The sequence below is a fragment of the Tamandua tetradactyla genome, chromosome 10, assembly GCF_023851605.1.
Source record: "Tamandua tetradactyla isolate mTamTet1 chromosome 10, mTamTet1.pri, whole genome shotgun sequence".
NCBI lineage: Eukaryota > Metazoa > Chordata > Mammalia > Pilosa > Myrmecophagidae > Tamandua > Tamandua tetradactyla.
The window spans coordinates 33,114,813-33,142,558 of record NC_135336.1 but is presented as its reverse complement, the minus strand read 5'-3'; the positions used below and the strand labels follow the sequence as shown (position 1 = coordinate 33,142,558).

General features: G+C 38.5%; 1 protein-coding gene across 2 annotated transcripts in view; it reads left to right on the top strand.

The window, feature by feature from the left end:
* SIDT1 (SID1 transmembrane family member 1) overlaps positions 1-27,746 on the top strand; it is a 135,625-nt gene that overhangs the window by 74,840 nt on the left and 33,039 nt on the right. For both annotated transcript variants that reach the window (XM_077118362.1, XM_077118361.1), the window contains exons 6-10: positions 290-373; positions 3,419-3,506; positions 4,633-4,704; positions 5,127-5,220; positions 25,399-25,442. In XM_077118362.1, coding sequence (XP_076974477.1) covers positions 290-373; positions 3,419-3,506; positions 4,633-4,704; positions 5,127-5,220; positions 25,399-25,442 — 382 coding nt within the window. The remainder of the gene's footprint in view (positions 1-289; positions 374-3,418; positions 3,507-4,632; positions 4,705-5,126; positions 5,221-25,398; positions 25,443-27,746) is intronic.

The following is a 27,746-nucleotide window of genomic DNA, read 5'->3' as shown; positions in this document are numbered from 1 at the left end:
GTCACTAATATGGGGTAGGGAGATGGAACTATCTCTTGTTCTGGAGAGGCTGGGCCCTCTAGGTTTCAGGACTTATCTGGACCAGGATAAGAGACTTCCATCTGGAAGACACCAAGTTTTAAGAGAACTATTCCATGACTATTCTGGGGGAAACTTTTCATGGCTTCTGATTTAGCAGGGAACTCCCCACCTTGTAATCCAGGTGGGAAGGTCCTAACGATGCCTAGCGGAGCATGACACTCTTTGACACTAGTGATCCTTTCCTTCTTATCTGCCATGTGCATTACAGTGCCCAGTGTACGATCTTGACCACAATGTGGAATTTAGTGGTGTCTACCAGTCCATGACCAAGAGAGCCACAATCACACTGCAGGTAAGACATCACTTGGGGGGGGGGGCAGTCATTGCTGCCTATGACAATGCGTGGTTTATATAGTCAGGTTACCTACTGGGCCACATCCAAAAGGGATGGTCATCACCAGGTGCCTTGCATCTCTTTCCTTTCTTCCTTTTTTCTTTTATTTATTTATTTATTTTTGTGTGTGGGCAGACACTGGGAATCGAAGCCGGGTCTCTGGCATGGCAGGTAAGAATTCTGCCACTGAGCCACCATGACCTGCCCTCTCCTTCCTTTCTGATTGGTCTTAAAACTAGGATTGCTAAGCCTGAAATCAAAGCCTGGGTGATGGGAGACGAAGCTTCTCTGCCAGGTGTCCCATTTCCCTTGGACAATCTTGGAAAACCATGGTGCAGTAGGACATTTATCTGACAGATTGCTTAGAGAAGTGTTCTAGTTTGCTAGCTGCCGGAATGCAACACACCAGAGATGGATTGGCTTTTAATAAAAGGGAATTTATTTTGTTAGTTCTTCAGAGGAAAGGCAGCTAACTTTCCACTGAGATTCTTTGTTAACATGGGAAGGCACAGGGTGATCTCTGCTGGCCTTCTCTCCAGGCCTCTGGGTTCCAACAACTTTTCCCAGAGTAATTTCTTTCTGCATCTCCAAAGGCCTGGGCTGAGTGGCAAGTGCTGAGATGAGGTATGTTGTGGTGCTTGGGCTGTACTACGTTGAGCTCTCTCATTTAAGCACCAGCCAATTAAATCAAACATCATTCATTGCAGCAGGCACACCTCCTAGCCGACTCCAGTTGTAATGAGCAACAGATGAGGTTCACGTACCACTGGCTCATGTCCACAGCAACAGAACTAGGCATGTTCACCTGGCCAAGTTGACATCTGAACCTAACATGTGATAGTTAGGTTGGAGCTGAGAAACAGGTAGTCTCCTCAATGTCCCCCGAGGTTGATTTGGAAAGAGGCAGGCCACTGCACAGGCCCTTGGAAAGGGTGGGACTGCCACTTTCTAAAGCTGAAGGATAAATGACTTTCAGACTTTCAAATCCAATGGTGTTTGCCCTGCAGGCTTTCCTTCCAATTCCTCCCTATGAATCCTGTGACTGTCCCTCCTTTGCATATTGGCACCAGATAACTTGTTTTTGAGATTCATAGGTCCACAGCCAGAAGAGAATCTGTGCCACTTTAATATCGTTTAAAGTGATGCATATAGTTGCCAAGTCAACAAGGGGTGGACCTGTTAGGTTCAGATGTCAACTTAGGCAGGTGAGCATGCCTAGTTCTGTTGCTGTGGACATGAGCCAATGGTATGTGAACCTCATCTGTTGCTCATTACATCTGCGGTCAGCTAGGAGGCATGCCTGCTGCAGTGAATAATGTTTGATTTAATTGGTTGGTGCATAAATGAGAGAGCTCAACTTAGCACAGCCCAAGCAGCTCAGCGTATCTCATCTCAGGACTCGCAGCTCGGCCCAGGTCTTTGGAGATGCAGAAAGGAGTCACCCCGGGGAAAGTTGTTGAAGGAGAGAAGGCCAGCAGAGATCACCCTGTGCCTTCTCACGTAAGAAAGAACCTCAGTGGAAAGTTAGCTGCCTTTCCTCTGAAGAACTAACAAAATAAATCCCCTTTTATTAAAAGCCAATCCATCTCTGGTGTGTTGCATTCCGGCAGCTAGCAAACTAGAACAAGAAAAAAAGACCTGAGGGCTACTAGAAGATTCCAGTCTACTCATTGGGAGGTGCTATTGTCGGGTGAAGTTTATCCAAATTAAACATATTCTAATAAACTGTACCATTAAACATATTCTAATAAATGGTACCAGTAACAGTAACCAAGAAGGACCTCAGAATTGACAGAATGGACAGGTTCAAAGGTATACAGACCACATTTGTGCAGCAGTTTTCCCTTTGGTATTTGCAATGCAATTATTACTTCTGTGGTAACTTTATGACAAAAAATGGACATGCATCATTTCAGCATATTTTAAGAGATCCTGTCCCTGCCATGGGGGTGATTACTTAAGGCTGAGGTACCTGAGACTTGACCTGTTCTTTCTGGTAAGATGATACAGTTTATCAAATAGCCAGCAAAGAATGAAAAGAAGTTCATTTTAATTAACGTATCAGATCTAAAAACTTCAATTTTTTTAGGGCCTCCGATTTGATATCCCAAAATCTTTCCTTCTTTTTAGCATTAATTTCTTCCCCAGCATCCCAGCATTAGGCAGTGCCAAGTAAAACTGGACAGAAAAATAATCCTACTAGAGCACCTTAGATTTTACATCATGAAGGCCACTAAATTAATGATACACAAAGTATATCAGTGCATCTCTACCTTAGATGTGTTTCATAATGAATTGCTGCATCTCTTTTGATCCCATGATTCAGTCTTTGGCCATTTGTGCTTTGTTTTGTTTTACTTTTTTGGTGGGCTAAACACAATACCAGAAATTTGGGAATAATAGGCAGAAAAAAAAAAAAAGACATAGTTGTAGAGCTGTAATGGACCTGGAAGGTTATCTTGTCAACCGTGCCTTCATTCATAGATATGGTAGCTGGAACACAGAGAAGCACACTTAGACAAAGGCAGTGCCAGGACTTAACTCAGACAAGTCTCCTAATCTAAGTTTTGTTGCCACAAACTAAATTATTTAACTGCTGACAGTGAGACATTTAAGAAATGCCTTTATATTTAGATTTTAAAATTGAAAAAATAATATACAAGTATTAATTATTAAACATAGGCTGTTGACATATTATTTATATGGAGTCTATTATAGTTCTAAGCATTCAAGTGGGTACAAGATAGATTGAAGTGAGAACAGTATATCTATTTATTTAACTTCTTGAACATAACATTTATCGTATTATGGATCATTTGGAATGGGTCATGGTATGGGAAAGTACTTTCTAAGGAGTTAAGGGGCAGGAGTGACCTTTTTCTTCTTTTTCCTCATTCTTTTATGCCCCCTCCTCCCATACCATATGGACTTTTCCCCTTCTTTTTCGCTGTTTCTTGCCTGCCTTCTGGTTGTTATGTCTTATGGTTGTTATGTCTTATGCAGAAGAAGAATTTCCCTAGTGAACAATTCTTCGTGGTGTTTGTGATAAAACCTGAAGATTATGCCTGTGGAGGATCTTTCTTCATTCAGGGTAAGAAAGAGTGAGGAATACACTGAAATACAGAAAGATCTGATAGCAGGAAATGAAAAGGAAGACAAAAGTACACTAAATGAGAGCTCGTGAGCAGAGACTTGGCAAGTTGGTTTGAAAAAAAAATAAGGGGAAGAAAATGGTAGCTCTAAAGGTTTTATTGATCCTACCATCTGTCGTTCGTATATTGCATCTTTTCGAAGTCTTATACTCCCTCAGACCATGTAAGGTATGTTCACTCAGTTGGCCGTTTGCTCAACAAATATTTGCTACTATAAAGTAATGATCTTATGCAGTGGATCAAGAAACCAGTTCCTTTTCTTAAGATTGGTTTGGTAGATATCATAATGGAAAAACTTATTTATCAGCAGTCATTATTTCCACAAGTATAGGAAATGGAAATTCAAATTTCTTGATTCAAGTTGCTAATTTGCAAGGTAGTAAGAAAGCAAAGCATAACATCATATCCCAATGACAGGGGTTGTATGAGGTGTTAGACACAGTACAAATAGTCAAGGGGAACTAACCCAGTAACTACCTTGGGAATGGACCTCCAGCCAGCTGATGAGCCCTCTATGGTAAACGTGGAAAATGTTGACTGTTGAGTGTTGTAAGTTTCCTTTACTGCTTAGGTGAAATTTCTGCTCCTGTGTTCTTTAATCTCTTACTTACATAACTGTAGCATTTATCCATGTATGATACTCCTTGGTATTTTATAAGCCCTTTGATAACTTTATAGGAAAAAATAATCTCACTGGGTAGAAAAATGCAAACCAAAAGAAGAAATAGGTTTCTATTTTTGTAGCTGTTTTCCTCAGATGTCTGTGGTACTTTGAGTCACTTGGATATGAGGGGAAGAACCCACAAGCCTTCTCTCAATAAGGGAAGCTGCAATTCCATTCGCTTCAATTAGTTCTACTAAAATGTACCCAAGCAAAGGCCAAGTCAAAATTTTTAACCAAAAGGGGTATTTGATAGTTTGAAGGTTTGGAGGTTAGATTTTCTCTAGTTCTTGCTAAAATAAAATTAACAGAGTTAATTTTGGACTTTTTTTTGAACAACTGTTCACACGAGAGGCCAAGAACTTAACATCTGACCCATTGTGACTTGTTCTTTTTTCAACCAGAAAAGGAGAATCAGACTTGGAATCTACATCGAACAAAGAACCTTAAAGTGACCATTGTTCCTTCTATTACAGGCCAGTATTGTCCCTAGGAAACAGTGGAGAAATTCCTCTGTCAGAAAGTCTATCATATAATTTAATGCTAATGTCATCTTTCCAGAACAAAGGATTGTAAGAAAATTAAAATGTTTACAGTAGCGATAGAAGAGACAATCAGAGCATTTTGCTAAATTCCTCCCAAAAAGAAAGGGGACTTAATTATGAAGTTGTGTACAGGCAGTCCCTTCCCAACTTTCTCTGGAGAGTCATCTCTGTGAAAGGCAAACATTTGTGAATAATGTCTGGGTGACCTCCAATAGTTTTGCTGCTTTTAAAGAAAATTTATTGGGTCTTACAAGTAGATGTGAAATAGGTGGGCCCTTGAAGCTATCTGGTCCCAAGAATGGTTCTCTTTTCTCCTGAGGACAACCTAATCAAAATTATTTTTCTTCCCTCAGCATCCATTTATGTGAAATCCATTCTTTCCAGTTTGTTCATCTTCTTCTCCTTCTACGTGGGAGCCATGCTTTTTGCATGTGTTCCTTGTCTCAGGTAGGTGAAGAATTTCAAGAAACATTAATCTTCTTAATTGGTATTGCATTGAATCTGTAAATCAATTTAGGAAGAATTGACATCTTAATTATATTTAGTCTTCCAATCCATGAACACGGTATGCCCTTCCATCTATTTAGGTCTTCTTTGATTTTTTTTAACAATTTTTTATAGTTTTCTTTATATAGGTCTTTTGTCTCTTTAGTTAAATTTATTCCTAAATATTTTATTCTTTTGGTTGCAATTGTAGATGGAATTCTTTTCTTGATTTCCCCCTCAGATTGTTCATTACTAGTGTATAGAAACACTACAGATTTTTGAGTGTTATCTTATAACCTGCCACATTGCTGTACTCATTTATTAGCTCTAGTAGTTTTGCTGTGGATTTTTCAGAGTTTTCGACATATCATATCATCTGCAAACAGTAAGAGTTTTACTTCTTCCTTTCAAATTTTGATGCCTTGTATTTCTTTTTCTTGTCTAATTGCTCTGGCTAGAACTTCCAAAACAATTTTGATTAAAGTGGTGATAGTGGACATCCTTGTCTTGTTCCTGATCTTAGAGGGAAAGTTTTCAGTTTTTTCCCCATTGAAGATGATATTAGCCGTGGGTTTTTCATATATTCCCTTTATCATTTTGAGGAAGTTCCCTTCTATTCCTATCCTTTGAAGTGTTTTCAGCAGGAAAGAATGTTGAATTTTGTCAAATGCCATTTCTGCATCAATTGAGATGATCATGTGGTTTTTCTGCTTTGATTTGTAGATATGGTGTATTACATTAATTGATATGTTGTATTATATTAATTGATATGTTGAACCATCCTTGCATACCTGGGACGAATCCTACTTGGTCATGATATATAATTCTTTTAATGTGTTGCTGGATTCAATTTGCTAGAATTTTGTTGAGGATTTTTGCATCTATGTTCATTAGAGAGATTGGTCTGTGGTTTTATTTTTTAATATTTTTGTAATATCTTTGTCTGGCTTTGGTATGAGGGTGATGTTGGCTTCGTAGAATGAGTTAGGTAGCTTTCCCTCCTCTTCAGTTTTTTGAAGAGTTTGAGCAGGATTGGTACTATTTCTTTCTGGAATGTTTGGTGGAATTCACATGTGAAGCCATCTGGTCCTCGACTTTTCTTTTTGGGGAGCTTCTTAATGACTGATTCAATTTCTTCACTTGTGATTGGTTTGTTGAGGTCATCCATTTCTTCTCGAGTCAAAGTTGGTTGTTCATGCCTTTCTAGGAAGTTGTCCACTTCATCTACATTGTTGTATTTATTAGCATAAAGTTGTTCGTAGTATCATGTCATTACTTCCTTTATTTCTGTGGGGTCAGTGGTTATGTCTCCTCTTCCATTTCTGATCTTATTTATTTGCATCCTCTCTCTTCTTCTTTTTGTCAGTCTTGCTAAGGGTCTGTCAATCTTATTGATTTTCTCATAGAACCAGCTTCTGGTTTTATTGATTTTCTCAATTGTTTTCATGTTCTCAATTTCATTTATTTCTGCTCTAATTTTTGTTATGTCTTTCCTTTTGCTTGCTTTGGGGTTAGTTTGCTGTTCTTTCTCTACTTCTTCCAAGTGGACAGTTAATTCCTCGATTTTTGCCCTTTCTTCTTTTTTGATATAGGCATTTAGGGCAATAAATTTCCCTCTTAGCACTGCCTTTGCTGTGTCCCATAAGTTTTGATATGTTGTGTTTTCCTTTTCATTTGCCTTGAGATATTTACTGATTTCTCTTGTAATTTCCTCCTTGACCCACTGGTGGTTTAAGAGTGTGTTGTTGAAACTCCACATATTTGTGAATTTTCTGGTGCTCTGCCTATTATCGATTTCCAACTTCATTCCTTTATGATCTGAGAAAGTGTTGTGTATGATTTCAATCTTTTTAAATTTATTGAGGCTTACTTTGAACCCAGCATTTGGTCTATCCTTGAGAATGATCCATGAGCACTTGAGAAAAAGGTGTATCCTGCTGTTGTGGGGTGTAATGTTCTATAAATGTCTGTTAAGTCTAGCGTATTTATTGTATTATTCAAATTTTCTGTTGTTTTATTCATCCTCTGTCTAGACGTTCTGTCCATTGATGAGACTGGGGAATTGCAGTCTCCAACTATTATGGTAGATGTGTCTATTTCTCTTTTCAGGGTTTTCAGTGTTTGCCGCATGTATTTTGGAGCATTCTGGCTCAGTGTATAAATATTTATGATCATTATGTCCTCATGCTGAATTGTTCCTTTTATTAATACATAGTATCCTTATTTGTCTCTTTTAACTGTTTTACATTTGAAGTCTAATTTGTTAGATATTAGTATAGCTACTCCTGCTCTTTTCTGATTGTTATTTGCCTGAAATATCTTTTCCCAGCCTTTCACTTTCAACCTATGTTTATCCTTGGGTCTAAGATGTGTTTCCTGTAGACAGTATATAGATGGGTCCTGTTTTTTAATCCATTCTGCCAGTCTATGTCTTTTGATTGGGGAGTATAATCCATTAACATTATTACTGCACGGGTAGTACTTTCTTCTGCCATTTTGCCTTTTGGATTTTATATGTCATATCTAATTTCCCTTCTTTTTACCTTTACTCATAGTCTTCCTTTCTACATTCTTTCTATACCTCTCTCTTCTGTCTTTTTATATATGTCTCTAGTGCACCCTTTAGTATTTCTTGCAGAGCAAGTCTTGGTCACAAATTCTCCCAGTGATTTTTTGTCTGAAAATGTTTTCATTTCTTCCTCGTTTATGAAGGATAATTTTGCTGGATATAGAATTCTTGGTTGGCAGTTTTTCTCTTTTAGCGATTTAAATATATCATCCCACTGTCGTCTTGCCTCCATGGTTTCTGCTGAGAGATCTGCGCATAGTCTTATTGGGCTTCCCTTGTATGTGATGGATTGCTTTTGTCTTGCTGCTTTCAAGATCCTCTCTTTCTTTTTGACCTCTGACATTCTGACTAGTAAGTGTCTTGGAGTATGTCTATTTAGATCTATTCTCTTTGGGGTGCGCTGCACTTCTTGGATCTGTAATTTTAAGTCTTTTATAAGAGTTGGGAAATTTTCAGTGATAATTTCCTCAATTAGTTTTTCTCCTCCTTTTCCCTTCTCTTCTCCTTCTGGGACACCCACAACACATATATTCATGCGCTTCATATTGTCATTCAATTCCTTGAGACCCTGCTCATATTTTTCCATTTTTTTCCCTGTATTTTCTTTTTCTTGTCAGATTTCAGATGTTCCATCCTCCAGTTCACTAATCCTATCTTCTGCCTCTCGAAATCTACCATTGTAGGTTTCCATTTTTTTTTTCATCTCTTCTACTGTGCCTTTCATTCCCATAAGTTCTGTGATTTTTTTTTCAGACTTTCGATTTCTTCTCTTTGTTCATTCCTTGCCTTCTTTATATCCTCCCTCAATTCATTGATTTGGTTTTTGATGAAGTTTTCCATGTTGGTTCATATATTCTGAATTAATTGTTTCAACTCCTGTATCTCATTTGAATTGCTGGTTTGTTACTTTGACTAAGCCATATCTTCAATTTTCCTAGTGTGATTTGTTATTTTTTGCTGGTGTCTAGGCATTTAATTACCTTAATTTGTTTATTCTGGAGATTGCTTTCACTTCTTTTACCTAGGGTTTTCTTGCTGGATGAATTTGATGTCTATCTGTTCTTTGACATTCAGTTCAGCTTTTTCTGGACCTCTAACTTAGGTTTTGTTTCACAGAGGAGAATTTTTCAGTTCTTGTTTTCTTGTTTCTTGCCATGTCTGCATGGTGCCTTTTCCCCCTACCCTTAGGAGGGTCTACTTAGGTATTATAGACCCCAGCCGGATTTTCCCAGACCAAACTGGGCTCCTGTGAGTCGGAAAGAGTCACCTGTGTCAGTTTTCCCTGAGGGTGAGACCCAGCAGGTTGAAAGACTTTCCTGTGAAGTCTGTGGACTCTGTTTTTCTTATCCTGCTCAGTATGTGGTGCTTGTCTGCCTGCAGGTCCCACCAGTATAAGATGATGCGGTACCTTTGACTTTGATAGACTCTGTCTGGGGCACCGCTGGGGGCATGGTAGAGACAGAGGAGAGGTTGTAGGCTGGTTTTAATGGCTTCAAATTACCAAGCCCTGATGTCTGAATTCCTTAAGGGAAGGATTCCACCTAAGTTGGGCTTCACCCCTCCCCTGGTGAAGGCACAGGCTCCAGACAAGCCCTCAAACGAGCTTGTTTCTGCCTATTCCTGGGTAGTTACAGCCTGAGAAGTCCTGGCGCTGTATCCAAAGGCAGTCAAGCCTTTGTAGAAACACAGCCACAAAAACCTCTGTTTCTTTTTTTTTTTTTTTTCTCTTTTCCTGTTAGCCCTGCCCCCTTGGCGTGGGGGCAAAAATGAGCGACCTCCGCTTTGACCAGGTTCACCTGAGCTGGGGGCCTATTTTTAGTTGTCAGAATTTGTTCATTAATTCCACAATTGGTGTTTGGTTGGGCTCAGCCTCTGCTGCTGGTAAAGTCTCTTTCCTTTCCCCTCTGGGAAGCAGCCTGCGGGGGGAGAAGCACAGGCCGCCACGGCTTGGGGATCTCACGGTTCTGTGGGGGCTCGTAGCTGGTCCAGCTGGTCCAGACTGGGGTATGCTGTGTGTCCGGTCACTGATGTGGCCCCGGGAGCAGTTCTGTACTGTTTCTGGTTATTTAGTAGCTGTTCTGGAGGGCGAATTAAATTGCACACATTGCTAAAATACCATCTTGGCCCAAAACCACATTAATCCTCTTTGTCTCTAAACAGTAATTAGATCACAGATTAAGAGCTGTTCAGGTATACCTCAGCCACTGACTGTGTGAACTTGAGCAAATTACTTAACCTTTCCATGCTTCAGATTCCTCATCTATAAAATGAAATGATGTACCACAAAGAATAGTATAACTGTAGGATTTACAGGAATGTTTTGTACATAGTAAGTGCTGATGGTTATTTTTATAATCCATAAAACCTCAACAAAAAGGCAGCTTGTGTATTTCTTAGGTCGGAAAATACTTACTGTCAATACTACAGATTGTGGAAAATAATCAGTTCTTCATAGCATTGAGATTTAGAAACAGCTTTACACATGCCATAAAAAAAGTAAAACCAATGCCAAAAATAAACCTTGAGATACAGTAAATAACTAGAGTAATATGCTTAGATATTACCTTACTGGTGATTTCCTTTTGTTGCAACAGCTATTTTCTAATAAAATGTCCTGTTTGAGACAAAAAAGAAAGGAGATATATGTTCTGTAAGTTGACCAAAGAAATTTATCTTCTCTATAGGCATGTAGCTCAAGAATTCTATTCTTTATTGTGCTCTCTGTGAAACAACAACAAAATGACAGGAGGTTTACAATGAACAAATTTTTGTTGTTGTTCCTCTTGAACTTGTAAAGAAAACAAAACTAGCATAGAATTTTGAGGTTATTGGGCAGGACTAATCCCCTCTTTAGAAAGACCTCATAGCTACCTCAATAATACATCCATCTCAGTGATACAGGCCTATCTCTGGCTCAAAATATAAGTCCTTTCCATGACCTGTTAGGGTGCTTTTGAGTTGAGATACTGCCTTCAGAAAAAAACTGAAGCTACGACTGGCCAAATCTGGCCAATTTGAGTTCTAAAATAATTAAGGAGGATAATGAATTATAAGATATTGAAACTCATGCATGAGTTCATATCAACAAAGGGAGGAAGGAAGGACCTGAACCTCCATAAACATGCATTCAGTAAATGCAGTAGTCACTAAAACAGTTACACATTAGGGGAAGGAGTCATTAGCAAATACCAGCAGTAGAAAGGAGGACTCTCACCTAAAGTAGAACATTGAAGGTTGGCTGGTAAAAGCAGAGGGAGTGCAGGAGTTGGAAAATCATCATTTTACAAAACTCATAGTAAAGATACAATCAAGTTAAGAATCATCAGTGGATGCTAAATTAGGGGAATTTCTGATGAAGTTAAAAACATTTGCATGGCCTCAAAGTGTATCCCCACAAATTGCTTAGTAATTGCAAAGGAAAAATAGTGCCTATGAATGGAGAAATCAGACAACATAGTGACTGGGTGAAAATCAATGTCACCAACGAGGGGCAGATAAATATCATGTGCATCAAGATGTGATAACCTGATGAAGACACACACTATCACTTACGTAGTATTCCAGTTGGAAGTGCATATTATGTTTAAAACAAAAGTCCTGGGATACTGCTCATGGTTAGAAAGGTTAAATATAGTTAAGATGTCAATTCTACCCAAATTGATCTACAGATTCAATGCAGTACCAATCAAAATTCCAACAACCCACTTTGAAGACTTGGAAAAGCTAATTACTAAATTCATCTGGAAGGAAAAGAGACCTTGAAGAGCTAAAAGCATCCTAAAAAAAAAAAATAATGAAATGGGAGGATTAACACTTCCTGACTTTAAAACTTATTACAAAGCCACAGTGGTCAAAACAGCATGGTATGGGCACAATGATAGAAGTATTGTCCAATGGAAAGAATTCAAGGGTGCAGAAATCGACCACCAAATCTATGGTCAACTGATTTTTGACAAGGCCCCCCACATCCACTGAACTGGGACAAAATAGTCTTTTCAATAATTAGGCATGGAAGAACTGGATATCAATAGCCAAAAGAATGAAAGAGGACCCTTACCTTATACCCTATACAAAAAATTAACTCAAAGTGGATCAAACACCTAAATATAAGAACTAGCACTATAAAGCTTCTAGAAGAAGATGTAAGGAAACATCCTTAAGACCTAGTAATAGGAGATAGCTTCCTAAACTTTACACTCAAAACACAAGCAACAAAAGAAAAAATAGATAAATGGGAACTCCTCAAAATCAAATGCTTCTGCACCTCAAAAGACTTTGTCAAAAGGTGAAGAGGCAGCCAACTCAATGGGAGAAAATATTTCAAAATCACACATCGGACAAAGGTTTGATATCTTGTATACATAATGAAACAATACAACTCAACAACAAAAGAACAAACAACCCAATTATAAAATGGGCTAAAGATATGAATAGGCATTTTTCTGAAGAGCAAATATAGATGGCTCAAAAGCACGTGAAGAGATGCTCATTTTCATTAGCTATAAGGGAAACGTTGATCAAGACTACAATGAGATACCACCCACCTATAAGAATGTCTGCTATTAAACAAACAGGAAACTATAGATGTTGGAGAGGATGTGGAGAAATTGGGACATGTATTCACTGCTGGTGGAATTGTATAATGGTACAGCTACTATGGAAGACAGTTTGACAGTTCTTAGGAAACTAAATATGGAGTTGCCCTATGACCCAGCAAAAGCACTAATTGGTATATACCCAGAAAAGCTGAAAACAGTGACACAAACAGACATTTGCACACTAATGTTCATAGCAGCATTATTCACAATCGCCAAAAGATGGAAAAAATCCAAATGCCTATCAACAGACGAGTGGATTAATGTGGTATATACAAGCGATGAAATATTATGTGGTATATACAAGCGATGAAATATTATGCAGCAGTAAGACAAAATGATGTCCTGAAATACATGACAAGATGGATGAGGCTTGAAGACATAATGCTGAGTGAAAATAGTCAGACACAAAAGGATAATACTGTATGACACCATTTTTATGACCATGGTCAAGGTAAAATCAGAGGCTTATAATATAGAATATAGGGGACTTAGAGATACATAGAAGCTAGAGATGGGTGAACAATTAGCTAATGAAGTTGAACTCCAATGTAAGGGAATAGATAGGAATGAAGGTGGTTCTCTAGTGGGTCTATAAGTAATATTACAATGTTGAAGGTGAACATTATTGAAAGGGATTGTATAGACTTATGTGTCCCACTGATTAACACTAGAAATATAAAGTTCTTGCAAGAACTATTTCAAAGGTATGATTCGTATACAAAGAGTGCTTAAGTCCAGGATACAGAGGGAAAACTACTATTGCATGCTATTTGCTATGTTTAACAGGAAAGCAGCACTATCACAGGAACAACAGGGGTAAATAATGGGGGGGGGGGAGTGCAAGAGTTAAGGGGAGGTTTAGATTTCCTATTTGGCGAGGATGTGTTTATTGGTTTTCTTTCTCTCGGGAACAATGAAATTATCTAAAATTGAGAGTGTTGATGAACTGTGGACTTTGGGCATTATACATGATGCCTAATGAATGCAGGTGGCTGAAGGATGCACTGACTGAGAAGTAGATTGATGAATGATGGTGTCTACATATGATCGAATATTGTGCTGCTACAAAAAGAAACGGAGTCGTGAGGCATGCAATGATGTGAATGAACTTGTGGGACATTTCGTGAGCCAAAATAAGCCAGAAACAAAAGAACAAGTATTGTATGGTCTCCTTTAGAAAATGCTTATAAGAAAATAAGGGCCTAGATTGTAAGCTTTTATAGCAGACACATTTAGTCTGGAATTGTGATTATTACTTCTGAATTTTGGGAGGCTGTTTTATGTATTGAAATAACAATGAAGCCAAACAGGTCAGGATTAAGGTAATTCAGAACACAGGGGTAAGGAAGACATGGTCTATATTTTAGAACTGCACCTACTCTTTGAGACAAAAGAAAGAAAGGTTTATTTTGTTTGGAACCTAAATTTTCTGTAGCACATAATCTAGCTCAACATGTCTTGATAATTCATTTGAACAATTGAAATGCAGCGAGCCCAGAATAAGATGAGGGTCTTTAATCCTATATATCTTAATGTAATGCCTGAATATATCCTAGAATATATTAAGCTGATAATCAAAAAGTATTGCAAAGTCCCTTGAGGGATGAGAGAAAAAATATGGAACTATTAAACTTTACCACCAGGGAATCCCCTAATACTGTGTCAAACTTTAGGAACACTGAAATCAATAGGCCAAGCCCTTGATCTTGAGGCTTTCTCTTGTGAAGCTTATGTAGGTAGCAAGAAGCTTAGCCTACCTATAGGTATGCCTGAGTTTTACTTCCGGAGGACCTCTTTTGTTGCTCAGCTGTGGCCTCACTCTCTCTAAGCCCAACCGTGTAAGTGAAATCATTGTCCTCCCCTCTACGTGAGATATGACATCCAGGGGTGAAAATCTCCCTGGCTGTGTGGGAGATGACTCCCAGGGATGAGTCTGGCCCTGGCACCATGAGTTTAACGATGCCATCCTGATCAAAAGTGGGGAAAAGAAGTGTAACTATTAAGTATCCTTGGCTGAGAGAGTTCAGATAGAGTTGAGAGGCTACTCTGAAGGTCACTGTTATGCAAGCTTCAGTTAGACATTGCTTCCTATCATAACTTGCCAACCCCCAACCAAAACCATTCCAGCCAATCCTAAACAGCACCTAGGGCAATATATAAGATTCTACAAAAGTTCTATGTACTAGGGTAACTTTCAAGAAAACTACAGCCTCCAGATGGGTCCCTGGACCAGATAAATCCTGAAATGCAGAAGGGCCAGCCACTCCAGAATATCAGATTGTCCCATCTCCCTACCCCATAGAAAGGGCCAGAAAGATTAAAGGTGATAGTGGAGTTATACAGAGAAGATAGGGTTTAACAAATGAATATGATTGCTGAATCATTATATTGATATTTCTTTTAGTTTCCAGTGTCTTGGAGCAGGTAGAAGTAAAAACTTAAAATTGTGGAAATAGCAACCCATACCAAACCCTGAAATCTGTTCTACAACTAATTGTTGTGCTGTGCTATGAAATTTATTGCTTTTTTGTAGATATGTTATTTTTCACAAAAAAAGAAAAAAAAAGCTTATTGTGATGATAAAAAATTATTTATTCTTTATAGCCTCCTATATTCTGGAGCATCTAGAAGAAATATCTGAGAGGATGGTATGGTAGCCCTTGACAAACTCTGGGATCTGTCCTGGAACTACTTGTTGAAGAGTGCTTTGGAAAAACTATTGCTTTTTGTCTTTCTTTGCTTTGTATATATGTTCTATTATACAATTAAAAAGTTTTTTAAAAAATCCTGGGATACAGGCAAATATTGAACATACATTAACTGGTTATCAGCTCAAGCAGTTCATCAAATTACAAGAATCCCTACCATTGAAGAAGCACATCTTCTGAACCAGGCACTGTGCTGAGTGCTGCACTACATCGAGTCCTCCACAACAGTGTGCACTGTGATCACCACCTGACAGATAGGGAAACTGAGGCACAGAGAGGTTAAGCAATTTGGCCAAACATTCATAGTTGGTAAATGAAGGAGTTGGGTTCAAGCCTAGGCAGCCTGGTCTTAAGCAGGCTAGTCAAGATGAGTTTGGAGTGGTCAAAGCAGCTGAGGGGGGGTAGTCGTGACCAAGAAGGTCAAACCAAGAGCCTTTAGCAAAGACTCTACTGGTAAAGGCCCCCAGATCTCCCAATTTTTCCTGACATGAATTCCAATGTCATAGAGAAAGAAGTTCCTCTCTTGTGAGTATCTCTTGAAAAGGATATTGTTTCTGCTCCTGAAATTTTAGATTTCATAAAAATGGATTTTACCCCCTTAGTTAACTAGCATGTATAATTAACATACAGAGACAAAAAAATAATAACAGAATATCAATCTCCCTACAGTTATTCAACCTACTGAAGCGAGCAGTTTTTAAAAATTGTGGTGTAAGGCTCCATTAACACTTCTAGCTGCCAGATTATTTTGCTACAGCCAAATGCACAGCATAGATTCTTTCCAAATATAGGGAAACAGAAAACAGAAATCTGGAGACATAAGAACTATCTGGCATTCTAAATAGAAGAATAGACTGAGAGAAAATGCTAATAGGAGGAGAGAATTCATCCTTCATTGAGCTAAACAGAAATAACACAAAGTTTCATACCAAACCATATGAAGCAAGTCTTCTCAGCTTAATGCCATATGCTCAATGAGTCCTCTATGTCTTATCATTAATACATGTGACTATGGAAACAGAGTTTGGAAGATTTGCTTTGAAGACAGAAGAAGGGGTCACAGATCAAGAAATGCAGGCAACCTCTAGAAGCTACAAAAAGCAAGGAAACAGGTTCTCCCCTAGAGCCTCCAGAAAGAACCCAGCCCTGCTGAGATCTCGATTATTTTAAGCCACTAATTTTATGGTAATTGTTACAGCAGTAATAGGAAACTAATATAGATGGCAGTACTCCCCAAATTGATCTACAGATTCAAAGCAATCCTAACAAAATCCCAGATGACTCTTTTTGCAGAAATTGGCAAACATTGTAAATTTCATATGGAAATTCAAGGGACCCAGAATGGCCAAAACAATATTGAAAAAAGGAACAAAATTGAGGAACCTACACTTCCCAACTTTGAAAGTTACTACAAAGCTACAGTAATTGAAACTGTGTGATACTGACATTAGGAAAGACATATATACCAATGGAATAGAATTGGAAGTCCAGAAATAGACCCTTACATTTATGGTCCATTGCTTTTCAACAAGGGCATGAAGACAATTCAATGGAGAAATAACTGTTCTTTTCAGCAGATGATTCTGGGACACCCTTGACATTGCAAAAGGATGATATTGGACCCCCCACCTCATACCATATGCAAAAATTAACCTGAAATGGGTCAAAGACCTAAATATAAGAGCTAAAACTATAAAACTCTTAGAAGAAAACATAAATAAAAATATTTATGACCTTAAGTTAGACAATGCTTTCTGAAATAGGACACCAAAAACACATGTAACAAAAGAAAAAACAGACAAATTGGACTTCATAAAAATTTAACACTTTTATGCTTCAAAGCACACTGACAAGAAAGTAAAAATACAATCCACAAACTGGGAGAAAATAGTTACAAGTCATATACCTGAAAAGAGTTTAGTGTCAAGACCAAATAAAGAATTTTTACAGCTCAATAATAAAGAGATAAGTAACCCCATTAAAAATGGGAAAACAATTTGAATAGGTATTTCTTCAAAGAAGATTACAAATGGACGATAAGCAAATGACAAAACGCTCAACTTCATTAGCTATTAGGGAAATGAAGATTAAAAACTATAGTGAGAGGAGATTGGGGCCAAGATGGCGGCTTAGTAAGGTGTGCGCGTCTTAGTTCCTCCTCCAGAACAACTACTAAATAACCAGAAACAGTACAGAACAGCTCCCAGAGCCACGACAGAGACCGGACACACAGCGCACCCCAGTCTGGACTGGCTAGACCGACTGCGAGACTCCGCTGCAGTGAGATCCCTGAGCGGCACGAGCTTCCCCAGGCCATGGCGGCTGGTGGCTGGCGCCCCTCCCTCCCTCCTTCCCGGGCCGGCGGAGTCTCAGAGAGGCAAGTTCCCCAAGCCGTGACGGCTGGCACCCCACCCTCACAGGCGGCTTTCCGGACCAGCTACGAGTCTCGGATCTGCGAGATCCCCAAGCTGCAGTAGCCGGTGACCAGCGCCCCTCCCCCACAGGCGGCTTCCCGGTCTGTTGGCGGGTCTCAGATCAGCGAGATCCCCAAGCTGCGGCGGCCGGCAGCCGGCGCCCCTCCCCCACAGGTGGCTACCCAGAGGGAAAGGAAAGAGTCTCCAACAGTAGCAGGGACTGAGTCCAACCAAACACCAATAGTGGCATTCATAAACAAATTCTGACTACTAAAAATAGGCCCCCAGCTCAGGCGAAAATGATCAAGGTGGAAGTCGCCTATTGGGCTAACTGAAAAAGAGGAAAGGGGGCGAAACAGAGGGTTCTGTGACTGTTTCTACAGAGGCCTGGTACCTCTGGGCTCAGCACCGGGATTACACAGGTTGCAACTGCCCCAAACGCAGAAACAGGCTGCTTTCAGGGCTCTCTACCACCTGAACCTTCCCCACGGGAGGGGTGAAATGCATCTCAGGTGGAATCCCTCTCTCAAGGAATTCAGATCCCAGGACATAGCAATTTGAAGCCATTAAAACCAGCCTACAACCTTTCCTCTATCTCCACCATGCACACAGGAGGGATAGCCTTCCAAGTTAAAGGAGCCACAACATCTTTTGCTGGTGGGACCCACAGACAGACAAGCGCCACATACTGGGCAGGATAAGAAAAACAGAGCCCAGAGACTTCACAGGAAAGTCTTTCAACCTGCTGTGTCTCACACTCAGGGAAATCTGATTAAATGTCCAGATGCCAGCAAAAAATAACAAATCACACCAGGAAAATTGAAGATATGGCCCAGTCAAAGGAACAAACCAATAACTCAAATGAGATACAGGAGCTGAGACAACTAATTCTGAATATACGAATAGAAATGGAAAACCTCTTCAAAAACCAAATCAATAAATGGAGGGAGGATATGAAGAAGGCAAGGGCTGAACAAAAAGAAGAAATGGAAAGTCTGAAAAAACATATCGCAGAACTTATGGGAATGAAAGATACAGTAGAAGAGATGAAAAAAACAATGGAAACCTACAATGGTAGATTTCAAGAGACAGAGGTTAGAATTAGTGAACTGGAGGATGGAACATCTGAAATCCAAAAAGAAACAGAAACTATAGGGAAAAGAATGGAAAAATTTGAGCAGGGGCTCAGGGAATTGAATGATAATATGAAGCGCACAAATATACGTGTTGTGGGTGTCCCAGAAGGAGAAGAGAAGGGAAAAGGAGGAGAAAAACTAATGGAAGAAATTATCACTGAAAATTTCCCAACTCTTATGAAAGACCTAAAATTACAGATCCAAGAAGTGCAGCGCACCCCAAAGAGAATAGATCCAAATAGACGTTCTCCAAGACACTTACTAGTTAGAATGTCAGAGGTCAAAGAGAAAGAGAGGATCTTGAAAGCAGCAAGAGAAAAACAATCCATCACATACAAGGGAAACCCAATAAGACTATGTGTAGATTTCTCAGCAGAAACCATGGAGGCTAGAAGACAGTGGGATGATATATTTAAATTACTAAAAGAGAAAAACTGCCAACCAAGACTTCTATATCCAGCAAAATTGTCCTTCAAAAATGAGGGAGAAATTAAAACATTTTCAGACAAAAAGTCCCAGAGAGAATTTGTGACCAAGAGACCAGTTCTGCAAGAAATACTAAAGGGAGCACTAGAGTCAGATATGAAAAGACAGAAGAGAGAGGTATGGAGAAGAGTGTAGAAAGAAGGAAAATTAGATATGATATATATAATACAAAAGGCAAAATGGTAGAGGAAAGTATTACGCAAACAGTAATAACACTAAATGTTAATGGACTGAATTCCCCAATCAAAAGACATAGACTGGCAGAATGGATTAAAAAAACAGGATCCTTCTATATGCTGTCTACAGGAAACACATCTTAGACCCAAAGATAAACATAGGTTGAAAGTGAAAGATTGGGAAAAGATATTTCATGCAAATAACAACCAGAAAAGAGCAGGAGTAGCTATACTAATATCCAACAAATAGACTTCAAATGTAAAGCAGTTAAAAGAGACAAAGAAGGATACTATCTACAAATAAAAGGAACAATTAAACAAGAAGACATAACAATCATAAATATTTACGCACCAAATCAGAATGCCCCAAAATACATGAGGAATACACTGCAAATACTGAAAAGGGAAATAGACACATCTACCATAATAGTTGGAAACTTCAATTCCCCACTCTCATCAATGGACAGAACATCTAGACAGAGGATCAATAAAGAAACAGAGAATTTGGATATTACAATAAATGAGCTAGACTTAACAGACATTTATAGGACATTACACCCCACAACAGCAGGATACACCTTTTTCTCAAGTGCTCATGGATCATTCTCAAAGATAGACCATATACTGGGTCACAAAGCAAGTCTCAACAAATTTAAAAACATTGAAATCATACACAACACTTTCTCAGATCATAGAGGAATGAAGTTGGAAATCAATAATAGGCAGAGTGCCAGAAAATTCACAAATATGTGGAGGCTCAACAACACACTTAAACAACCAGTGGGTCAAGGAAGAAATTACAAGAGAAATTAGTAAATATCTCGAGGTGAATGAAAATGAAAACACAAAATATCAAAACCTATGGGATGCAGCAAAGGCAGTACTAAGAGGGAAATTTATTGCCCTAAATGCCTATATCAAAAAAGAAGAAAAGGCAAAAATGCAGGAATTAACTGTCCACTTGGAAGAAGTAGAGAAAGAACAGCAAACTAACCCCAAAGCATGCAAAAGGAAAGAAATAACAAAGATTAGAGCAGAAATAAATGAAATTGAGAACACGAAAGCAATAGAGAAAATCAATAAGACCAGAAGTTGGTTCTATGAGAAAATCAACAATATTGATGGGCCCTTAGCAAGATTGACAAAAAGAAGAAGAGAGTGGACGCAAATAAATAAGATCAAAAATGGAAGAGAAGACATAACCACTGACCTCACAGAAATAAAGGAGGTAATAACAGGATACTATGAACAACTTTACGCTAATAAATACAACAATGTAGATGAAATGGACAACTTCCTAGAAAGGCATGAACAACCAACTTTGACTCAAGAAGAAATAGACAACCTCAACAAACCAATCACAAGTAAAGAAATTGAATCAGTCATTCAAAAGCTTCCCAAAAAGAAAATTCCAGGGCCAGACGGCTTCACATGTGAATTCTACCAAACATTCCAGAAAGAATTAGTACCAACCCTGCTCAAACTCTTCAAAAAAATCGAAATGGAGGGAAAGCTACCTAATTCATTCTATGAAGCCAACATCACCCTCATACCAAAACCAGGCAAAGATATTACAAAAAAAGAAAACTACAGACCAATCTCTCTAATGAATATAGATGCAAAAATCCTCAACAAAATTCTACCAAATTGAATCCAGCAACACATTAAAAGAATTATACATCATGACCAAGTAGGATTCATCCCAGGTATGCAAGGATGGGTCAACATAAGAAAATCAATTAATGTAATACACCATATCAACAAATCAAAGCAGAAAAATCACATGATCATCTCAATTGATGCAGAGAAGGCATTTGACAAGATTCAACATCCTTTCCTGTTGAAAACACTTCAAAGGATAGGAATACAAGGGAACTTCCTTAAAATGATAGAGGGAATATATGAAAAACCCACAGCTAATATCATCCTCAATGGGGAAAAATTGAAAACTTTCCCCCTAAGATCAGGAACAAGACAAGGATGTCCATTATCACCACTGTTATTCAACATCATGTTGGAGTTTCTAGCCAGAGCAATTAGACATGAAAAAGAAATACAAGGCATCAAAATTGGAAAGGAAGAAGTAAAACTATCACTGTTTGCAGATGATATAGTACTATACGTCTAAAACCCTGAAAAATCCACAGCAAAACTACTAGAGCTAATAAATGAGTACAGCAAAGTAGCAGGTTACAAGATCAACATTCAAAAATCTGTAGTGTTTCTATACACTAGCAATGAACAAGCTGAGGGGGAAATCAAGAAACGAATTCCGTTTACAATTGCAACTAAAAGAATAAAATACTTAGGAATAAATTTAACTAAAGAGACTAAAGACCTATACATGAAAACTACAAAAAACTGTTAAAAGAAATCACAGAAGACCTAAATAAATGGAAGGGCATACCGTGTTCATGGATTGGAAGACTAAATATAGTTAAGATGTCAATTCTACCTAAATTGATTTATAGATTCAACGCAATACCAATCAAAATCCCAACAACTTTTCTTTCAGAAATAGAAAAAACAGTAAGCAAATTTATTTGGAAGGGCAGGGTGCCCCGAATTGCTAAAAGTATCTTGAGGGAAAAAAACAAAGCTGGAGGTCTCATGCTGCCTGACTTTAAGGCATATTATGAAGCTACAGTGGTCAAAACAGCATGGTACTGGCATAAGGACAGATATATCGACCAATGGAATCGAATAGAGTGCTCAGATATAGACCCTCTCATCTATGGACATTTGATCTTTGATAAGGCAGTCAAGCCAACTCACCTGGGACAGAACAGTCTCTTCAATAAATGGTGCCTAGAGAACTGGATATCCATTTTCAAAAGAATGAAAGAGGACCCGTATCTCACACCCTATACAAAAGTTAACTCAAAATGGATCAAAGATCTAAACATTAGGTCTAAGACCATAAAACAGTTAGAGGAAAATGTAGGGAGATATCTTATGAATCTTACAATTGGAGGCAGTTTTATGGACCTTAAACCTAAAGCAAGAGCACTGAAGAAATAAATAAATAAATGGGAGTTCCTCAAAATCAAACACTTTTGCGCATCAAAGAACTTCATCAAGAAAGTAGAAAGACAGCCTACACAATGGGAGACAATATTTGGAAACGACATATCAGATAAAGGTCTAGTATCCTGAATTTATAAAGAGATTGTTCAACTCAACAACAAAAAGACAGCCAATCCAATTACAAAATGGGAAAAAGACTTGAACAGACACTTCTCAGAAGAGGAAATACAAATGGCCAAAAGGCACATGAAGAGATGCTCAATGTCTCTGACCATTAGAGAAATACAAATCAAAACCACAGTGAGATATCATCTCACACCCACCAGAATGGCCATTATCAACAAAACAAAAAATGACAAGTGCTGGAGAGGATGCGGAGAAAGAGGCACACTTATCCACTGTTGGTGGGAATGTCAAATGGTGCAACCACTGTGGAAGGCAGTTTGGTGGTTGCTCAAAAAGCTGAATATAGAATTGCCATACGACCCAGCAATACCATTGCTAGGTATCTATTCAGAGGACTTACGGGCAAAGACACAAACGGACATTTGCACACCAATGTTTATAGCAGCATTATTTACAATTGCAAAGAGATGGAAACAGCCAAAATGTCCATCAACAGACGAGTGGCTAAACAAACTGTGGTATATACATACGATGGAATATTATGCAGCTTTAAGACAGAATAAACTTATGAAGCACGTAATAACATGAATGGACCTAGAGAACATTATGCTACGTGAGACTAGCCAAAAACTAAAGGACAAATACTGCATGGTCCCACTGATGTGAACCGACATTAGAGAATAATCTTGGAATACGTCATTGGTAACAGAGACCATCAGGAGATAGAAATAGGGTAAGATAATGGGTAATTGGAGCTGAAGGGATACAGACTGTGCAACAGGACTGGATACAAAAACTCAGAAATGGACAGCACAATAATACCTAATTGTAATGTAATTATGTTAAAACACTGAATGAAGCTGCATCTGAGGTATAGTTTTTTATTTTATTTTATTTTATTTTTTTATTTTTTAATTTTTTTATCTTTATTTTTTCTCTCTATTATCATTTCTTTTTCTGTTGTCTTTCTATTTCTTTTTCTGAATCGATGCAAATGTACTAAGAAATGATGAATATGCATCTATATGATGATATTAAGAATTACTGATTGTATATGTAGAATGGAATGATTTCTAAATGTTGTATTAGTTAATTTTTTAAATTAATAATAAAAAAAATCCCGCTGAAGTAGCATTCCAGATGAACAGCAAATTATACTTCCACTACTCACTCAAGCACAGAAGCAATGACTTCTTCCCAAATAAAAGAAGAGCAGGATCAAGGAAAAAAAAAACAATAAAAAAAAAGCTATACTGAGAAACCATTTCTCAACCATTAGGATGGCTAGAATTTTTTTTTAAACCATAAAATAACAAATGTTGGTGAGGAGTGAGGATATGTAGAAATTGGAACCCTCAGACGTTGCTGGTGGAATGTAAAATGGTAATTTTACATTTGGAAAGCAATTTGGAAAAATGTTTAACATAGAAACCACTTGACCCAGAAGTATACCCAAAATAATTGAAGTGCATGCCCATGAAAAATGTGTACCTGAATGTTTATAGCAATATTATTCATATTAGCCAAAAAGTGGAAACAAACAAAATATACACAAATGATGAATAAAGAAACTGTGATCTATCCATGCCATGGAATATTACTATCATATAAAGGACTGAAGTGCTGATGCATGCTATGATACGGATGAACCTTAAAATCTTTATACTAAGTGAAAGAAGCCAGTCAAATAAAAGGCTATGTATTGTATGATTTCATTTATATGAAATGTCCAGAATAGGCAAATCTTTACAGAGAGAAAGTAAGTTACTGGTTGCCAAAGGCTGGGGGAAGTGATGAATAGGGAGTGACTACTAGTGGCTTTGAGGTATCTTTTAGGGATAATAAAAATGTTCTGGGATTAGATAACAATGTTTGCTGTTCAACTTTGTGAATACACCCTGTTCTGGTTTGCTAGCTGCTGGAATACAGTATACTAGGAACAGACTGGCTTCTTAAAAGGGGATTTAACAAGGTGCAAGTCTACAGTTCTAAGATGAGGAAATGTCCCAATTAAAACAAGTCTATAGAAATGTCCAAACAAAGGCATCCAGGGAAAGATACCTTGGTTCAAGAAGGCCAGTGAAGTTCAGGGTTTCTCTCTCAAGTGGAGGGCACATGGTGAACATAGTCAGAGTTTCTCTCTCATCTGGAAAGGCACATGGTGAACACAGTCAGTGTTCCTCTTTCATCTGGAAGGGCTCATGGTGAACAAGGTGTCATCTGCTAGCTTCTTCTTCCGGCTTCCTGTTTCATGAAGCTCCCCAGGTGGCATTTTCCTTCTTCATCTCCAAAGGTCTCTGACTGGTGGACTCTTCTTTGTGGCTATGTCGTTCTGCTCTGCTCTTTCTGAATTGCTCCCATTCTCCAAAATGTTTCCTCTTTTATAGGACTTCAGAAACTGATCAAGACCATCCAAATAGGTGGACACATGTCCTCACCTAATCCAGTTTAACATCCACTTTTGATTAAATCATATCTCCAGGGAGATGCTCTGATTACAATTTCAAACATACAGTATTGAATAGGGATTATTCTACCTTTATGAAATGGGATTTTGGATTAAAACATGGCTTTTGTAGGGGACATACATCCTTTCAAACCAGCACACACCCAAATCCCCTGAATTGTGCACTTTAGGAGGATGAATTTTATGGTGTGAGAATTACATCTGTTAATTACTTAAAGCATATAACTTTTTTGAGCAACTGTCAAATTGTTTTCCAAAGTGGCTGAACCGTTTTACAATCCTACCAGTAATGTAAAAGATTCTGATTTTTTGTCATCTAAAAGTCCGTTTTTTAATGATCTTGAAAACCAAATGTGCAACAAATTTATAGAGAACAAATGTAAAATACTACAGTTTCTCTCTCTTAGGAGCATGTCATATCCTTGTTTACAGGTTTCAGAGAAAATCCATCGAAGGAAGCTTTGGTTCCAATGATGGTAAGAAAAATTCTTGATTTCTATTCAGAACAAAGTTGAATAGAGTGGCAACACCCCATTTAATACTTCTGTCTGGATCTCATGCCTTTTCCTTTAGTGCTCCCTGGTTTTACTATTATTTAGGGCTAGGTGAACTTAGGAAGCCCAATTGATTGGACCCCATTGGGTGCTCTGTGATTTTTAATGTATGGCTGAGTAATTCTATTGCTGTAATAATAGTTAAGGAATTTCACATTCAGAAGGGTTCCCTGAACACTGAAACATATGTAGGCAGAGCTGGTACTTGAGCCAAATCATCGTCCAACATCAGAAAGACTCTAATATTAGCTGAGAATTAGAGGCATTCCTCAGACGGCAAGCAGAAACAAGTAAGTGTAAGAGTCACCCCCATGATGCTCAGTTGTGGCCTATCTCTCTCTCAGCCAACACAGCAAGCAAACTCACTGCCCCCCACCCCCACATGGGACATGACTTCCAGGGATGTAAACCTCCCTGGCAACATGGGACAGAAATCCTAGAATGAGCTGGGACTCAGAATCGAGAAAACCTTCTCAACTGAAAGGGGGAAGGGAGAAATGAGCAGGATAAAGTGTCAGTGGCTGAGAGATTTCAAACAGAGTCAAGAAGTTATCCTGGAGGTTATTCTTACGCATTATATAGATATCCCCTTTTTAGTTTAAGGTGTATTAGACAGGCTAGAGGGAAGTGCCTAAAACTGTAGAGCTGTGTCCCAGTAGACATGTTTCTTGTAGATGAATGTACAATGATAGTTTTTGCAATGTGACTGCGATTGTGAAAACCTGGTGTCTGATGCTCCATTTATCTACAGTATGAATGGATGAGTAAAAAATATGGATTAAAAATAACAAATAGTAGGGGGAACAAATGTTAAAATAAATTGAGTAGATTGAAATACTAGTGATCAATGAAATAGAATGGTAAGGGTTATAGGAAAAAAATAGGGGTTAAAATATACTGGATGGATGGAAATACTAGTGGTCAATGAGAGGGAGGGGTATGTATGAGTTTTCTCTTTTTATTTCTTTTTCTGGAGTGATGCAAATGTTCTAAAAAATGATCAAGGTGATGAATATACTACTACATGATGATATTGTGAGTTATACACCATATTTGGAATGTTTGTATGTTAAGAATGTTCGTGTTTGCATATTGTTTTGGTTTGTCAATAAAAAAAAGTGACAAAAAAATAATGAAGATATATTGATTGGCATTCTTGTAGCTGCAAGTATCAACAGCAATAACAACAAAACCTACTTCAAACATTCTTAAGCAATGAAAGAGGCTCCTGTCCTTGGAAGTTGAGCACAAGGGGATGTATAAGGATTGACCCAGTCCAGTGACTCTGGTCCATTTTCCTGCCATTCTCTTGGCTCTGTTTTACTCCCACTGCTGATTGTGAGACAGTTCAGATCGTCCTCACTTGACAATGTGCAGACTTTTTCAGAAGCCCCCAGCAACCTCACATGGTTTATTGGCCTGAAGTGGCTCTCATGCCTATTCTTAAACCAGTCGCTGCAAGATAATAGATTTACCTACAAATCAATCAAGCCTACCTCTAGAATTTGGGATAAGTTTAGCTTTCTTAAAGGCTAGGTTTCTCAACCTCAACATTTTTGATATTTTGGACCAGATAATTCTCTGTTGTGTCTTGTGCATTGTAGGATGTATAGCAGCATCCCTGGCCTCCACCCACTAGATATCAGCAGTGCACCACATCCTTGTGACAACTCAAAATATCTCACAACATTGCCAAATGGCCCCTGAGTGGGAAAATCATCCCAGCTGAGAGCCACTACCTTAGACTTATGAGCTGCCAGGTATAAGTAAGGATACCTGAACAAAACCCCAGCTTAATTAGGGAGAAAGTAATAGGAATGTTCACTGCAAAGGGTTTTGAAATAGAGGGGGAAATTAGGAATGTAATACCAAGAGACTATAGGGAAGGATGGCATCCCCTCCAATGTCACATAGCCACAAATGAAAAATGAGACACGCAGGAGCAGAACAAGGCAAACTCCATCCAAGGGAAGAACCAGCCTTAGCAACCAGACTCTTTCAGGTACATTGGGCAGAGCATTGACAAACCATCCAGGAGCAAGGGACAGAGCTAAATGAGAACTGTATCTGAAAGGTAACGTGAGACATTATGAATGTGAAAGTCGGCTAAGGTAAGGAGCACAGACCATCATCAGACTATAAGGCAATGGGTCTCACATTAGACTCCTGGTTCTCTACTCTTCTCCTCCCAATTTCCTCAGTTCTTCTTGCCTGGCTTTTCTTCTA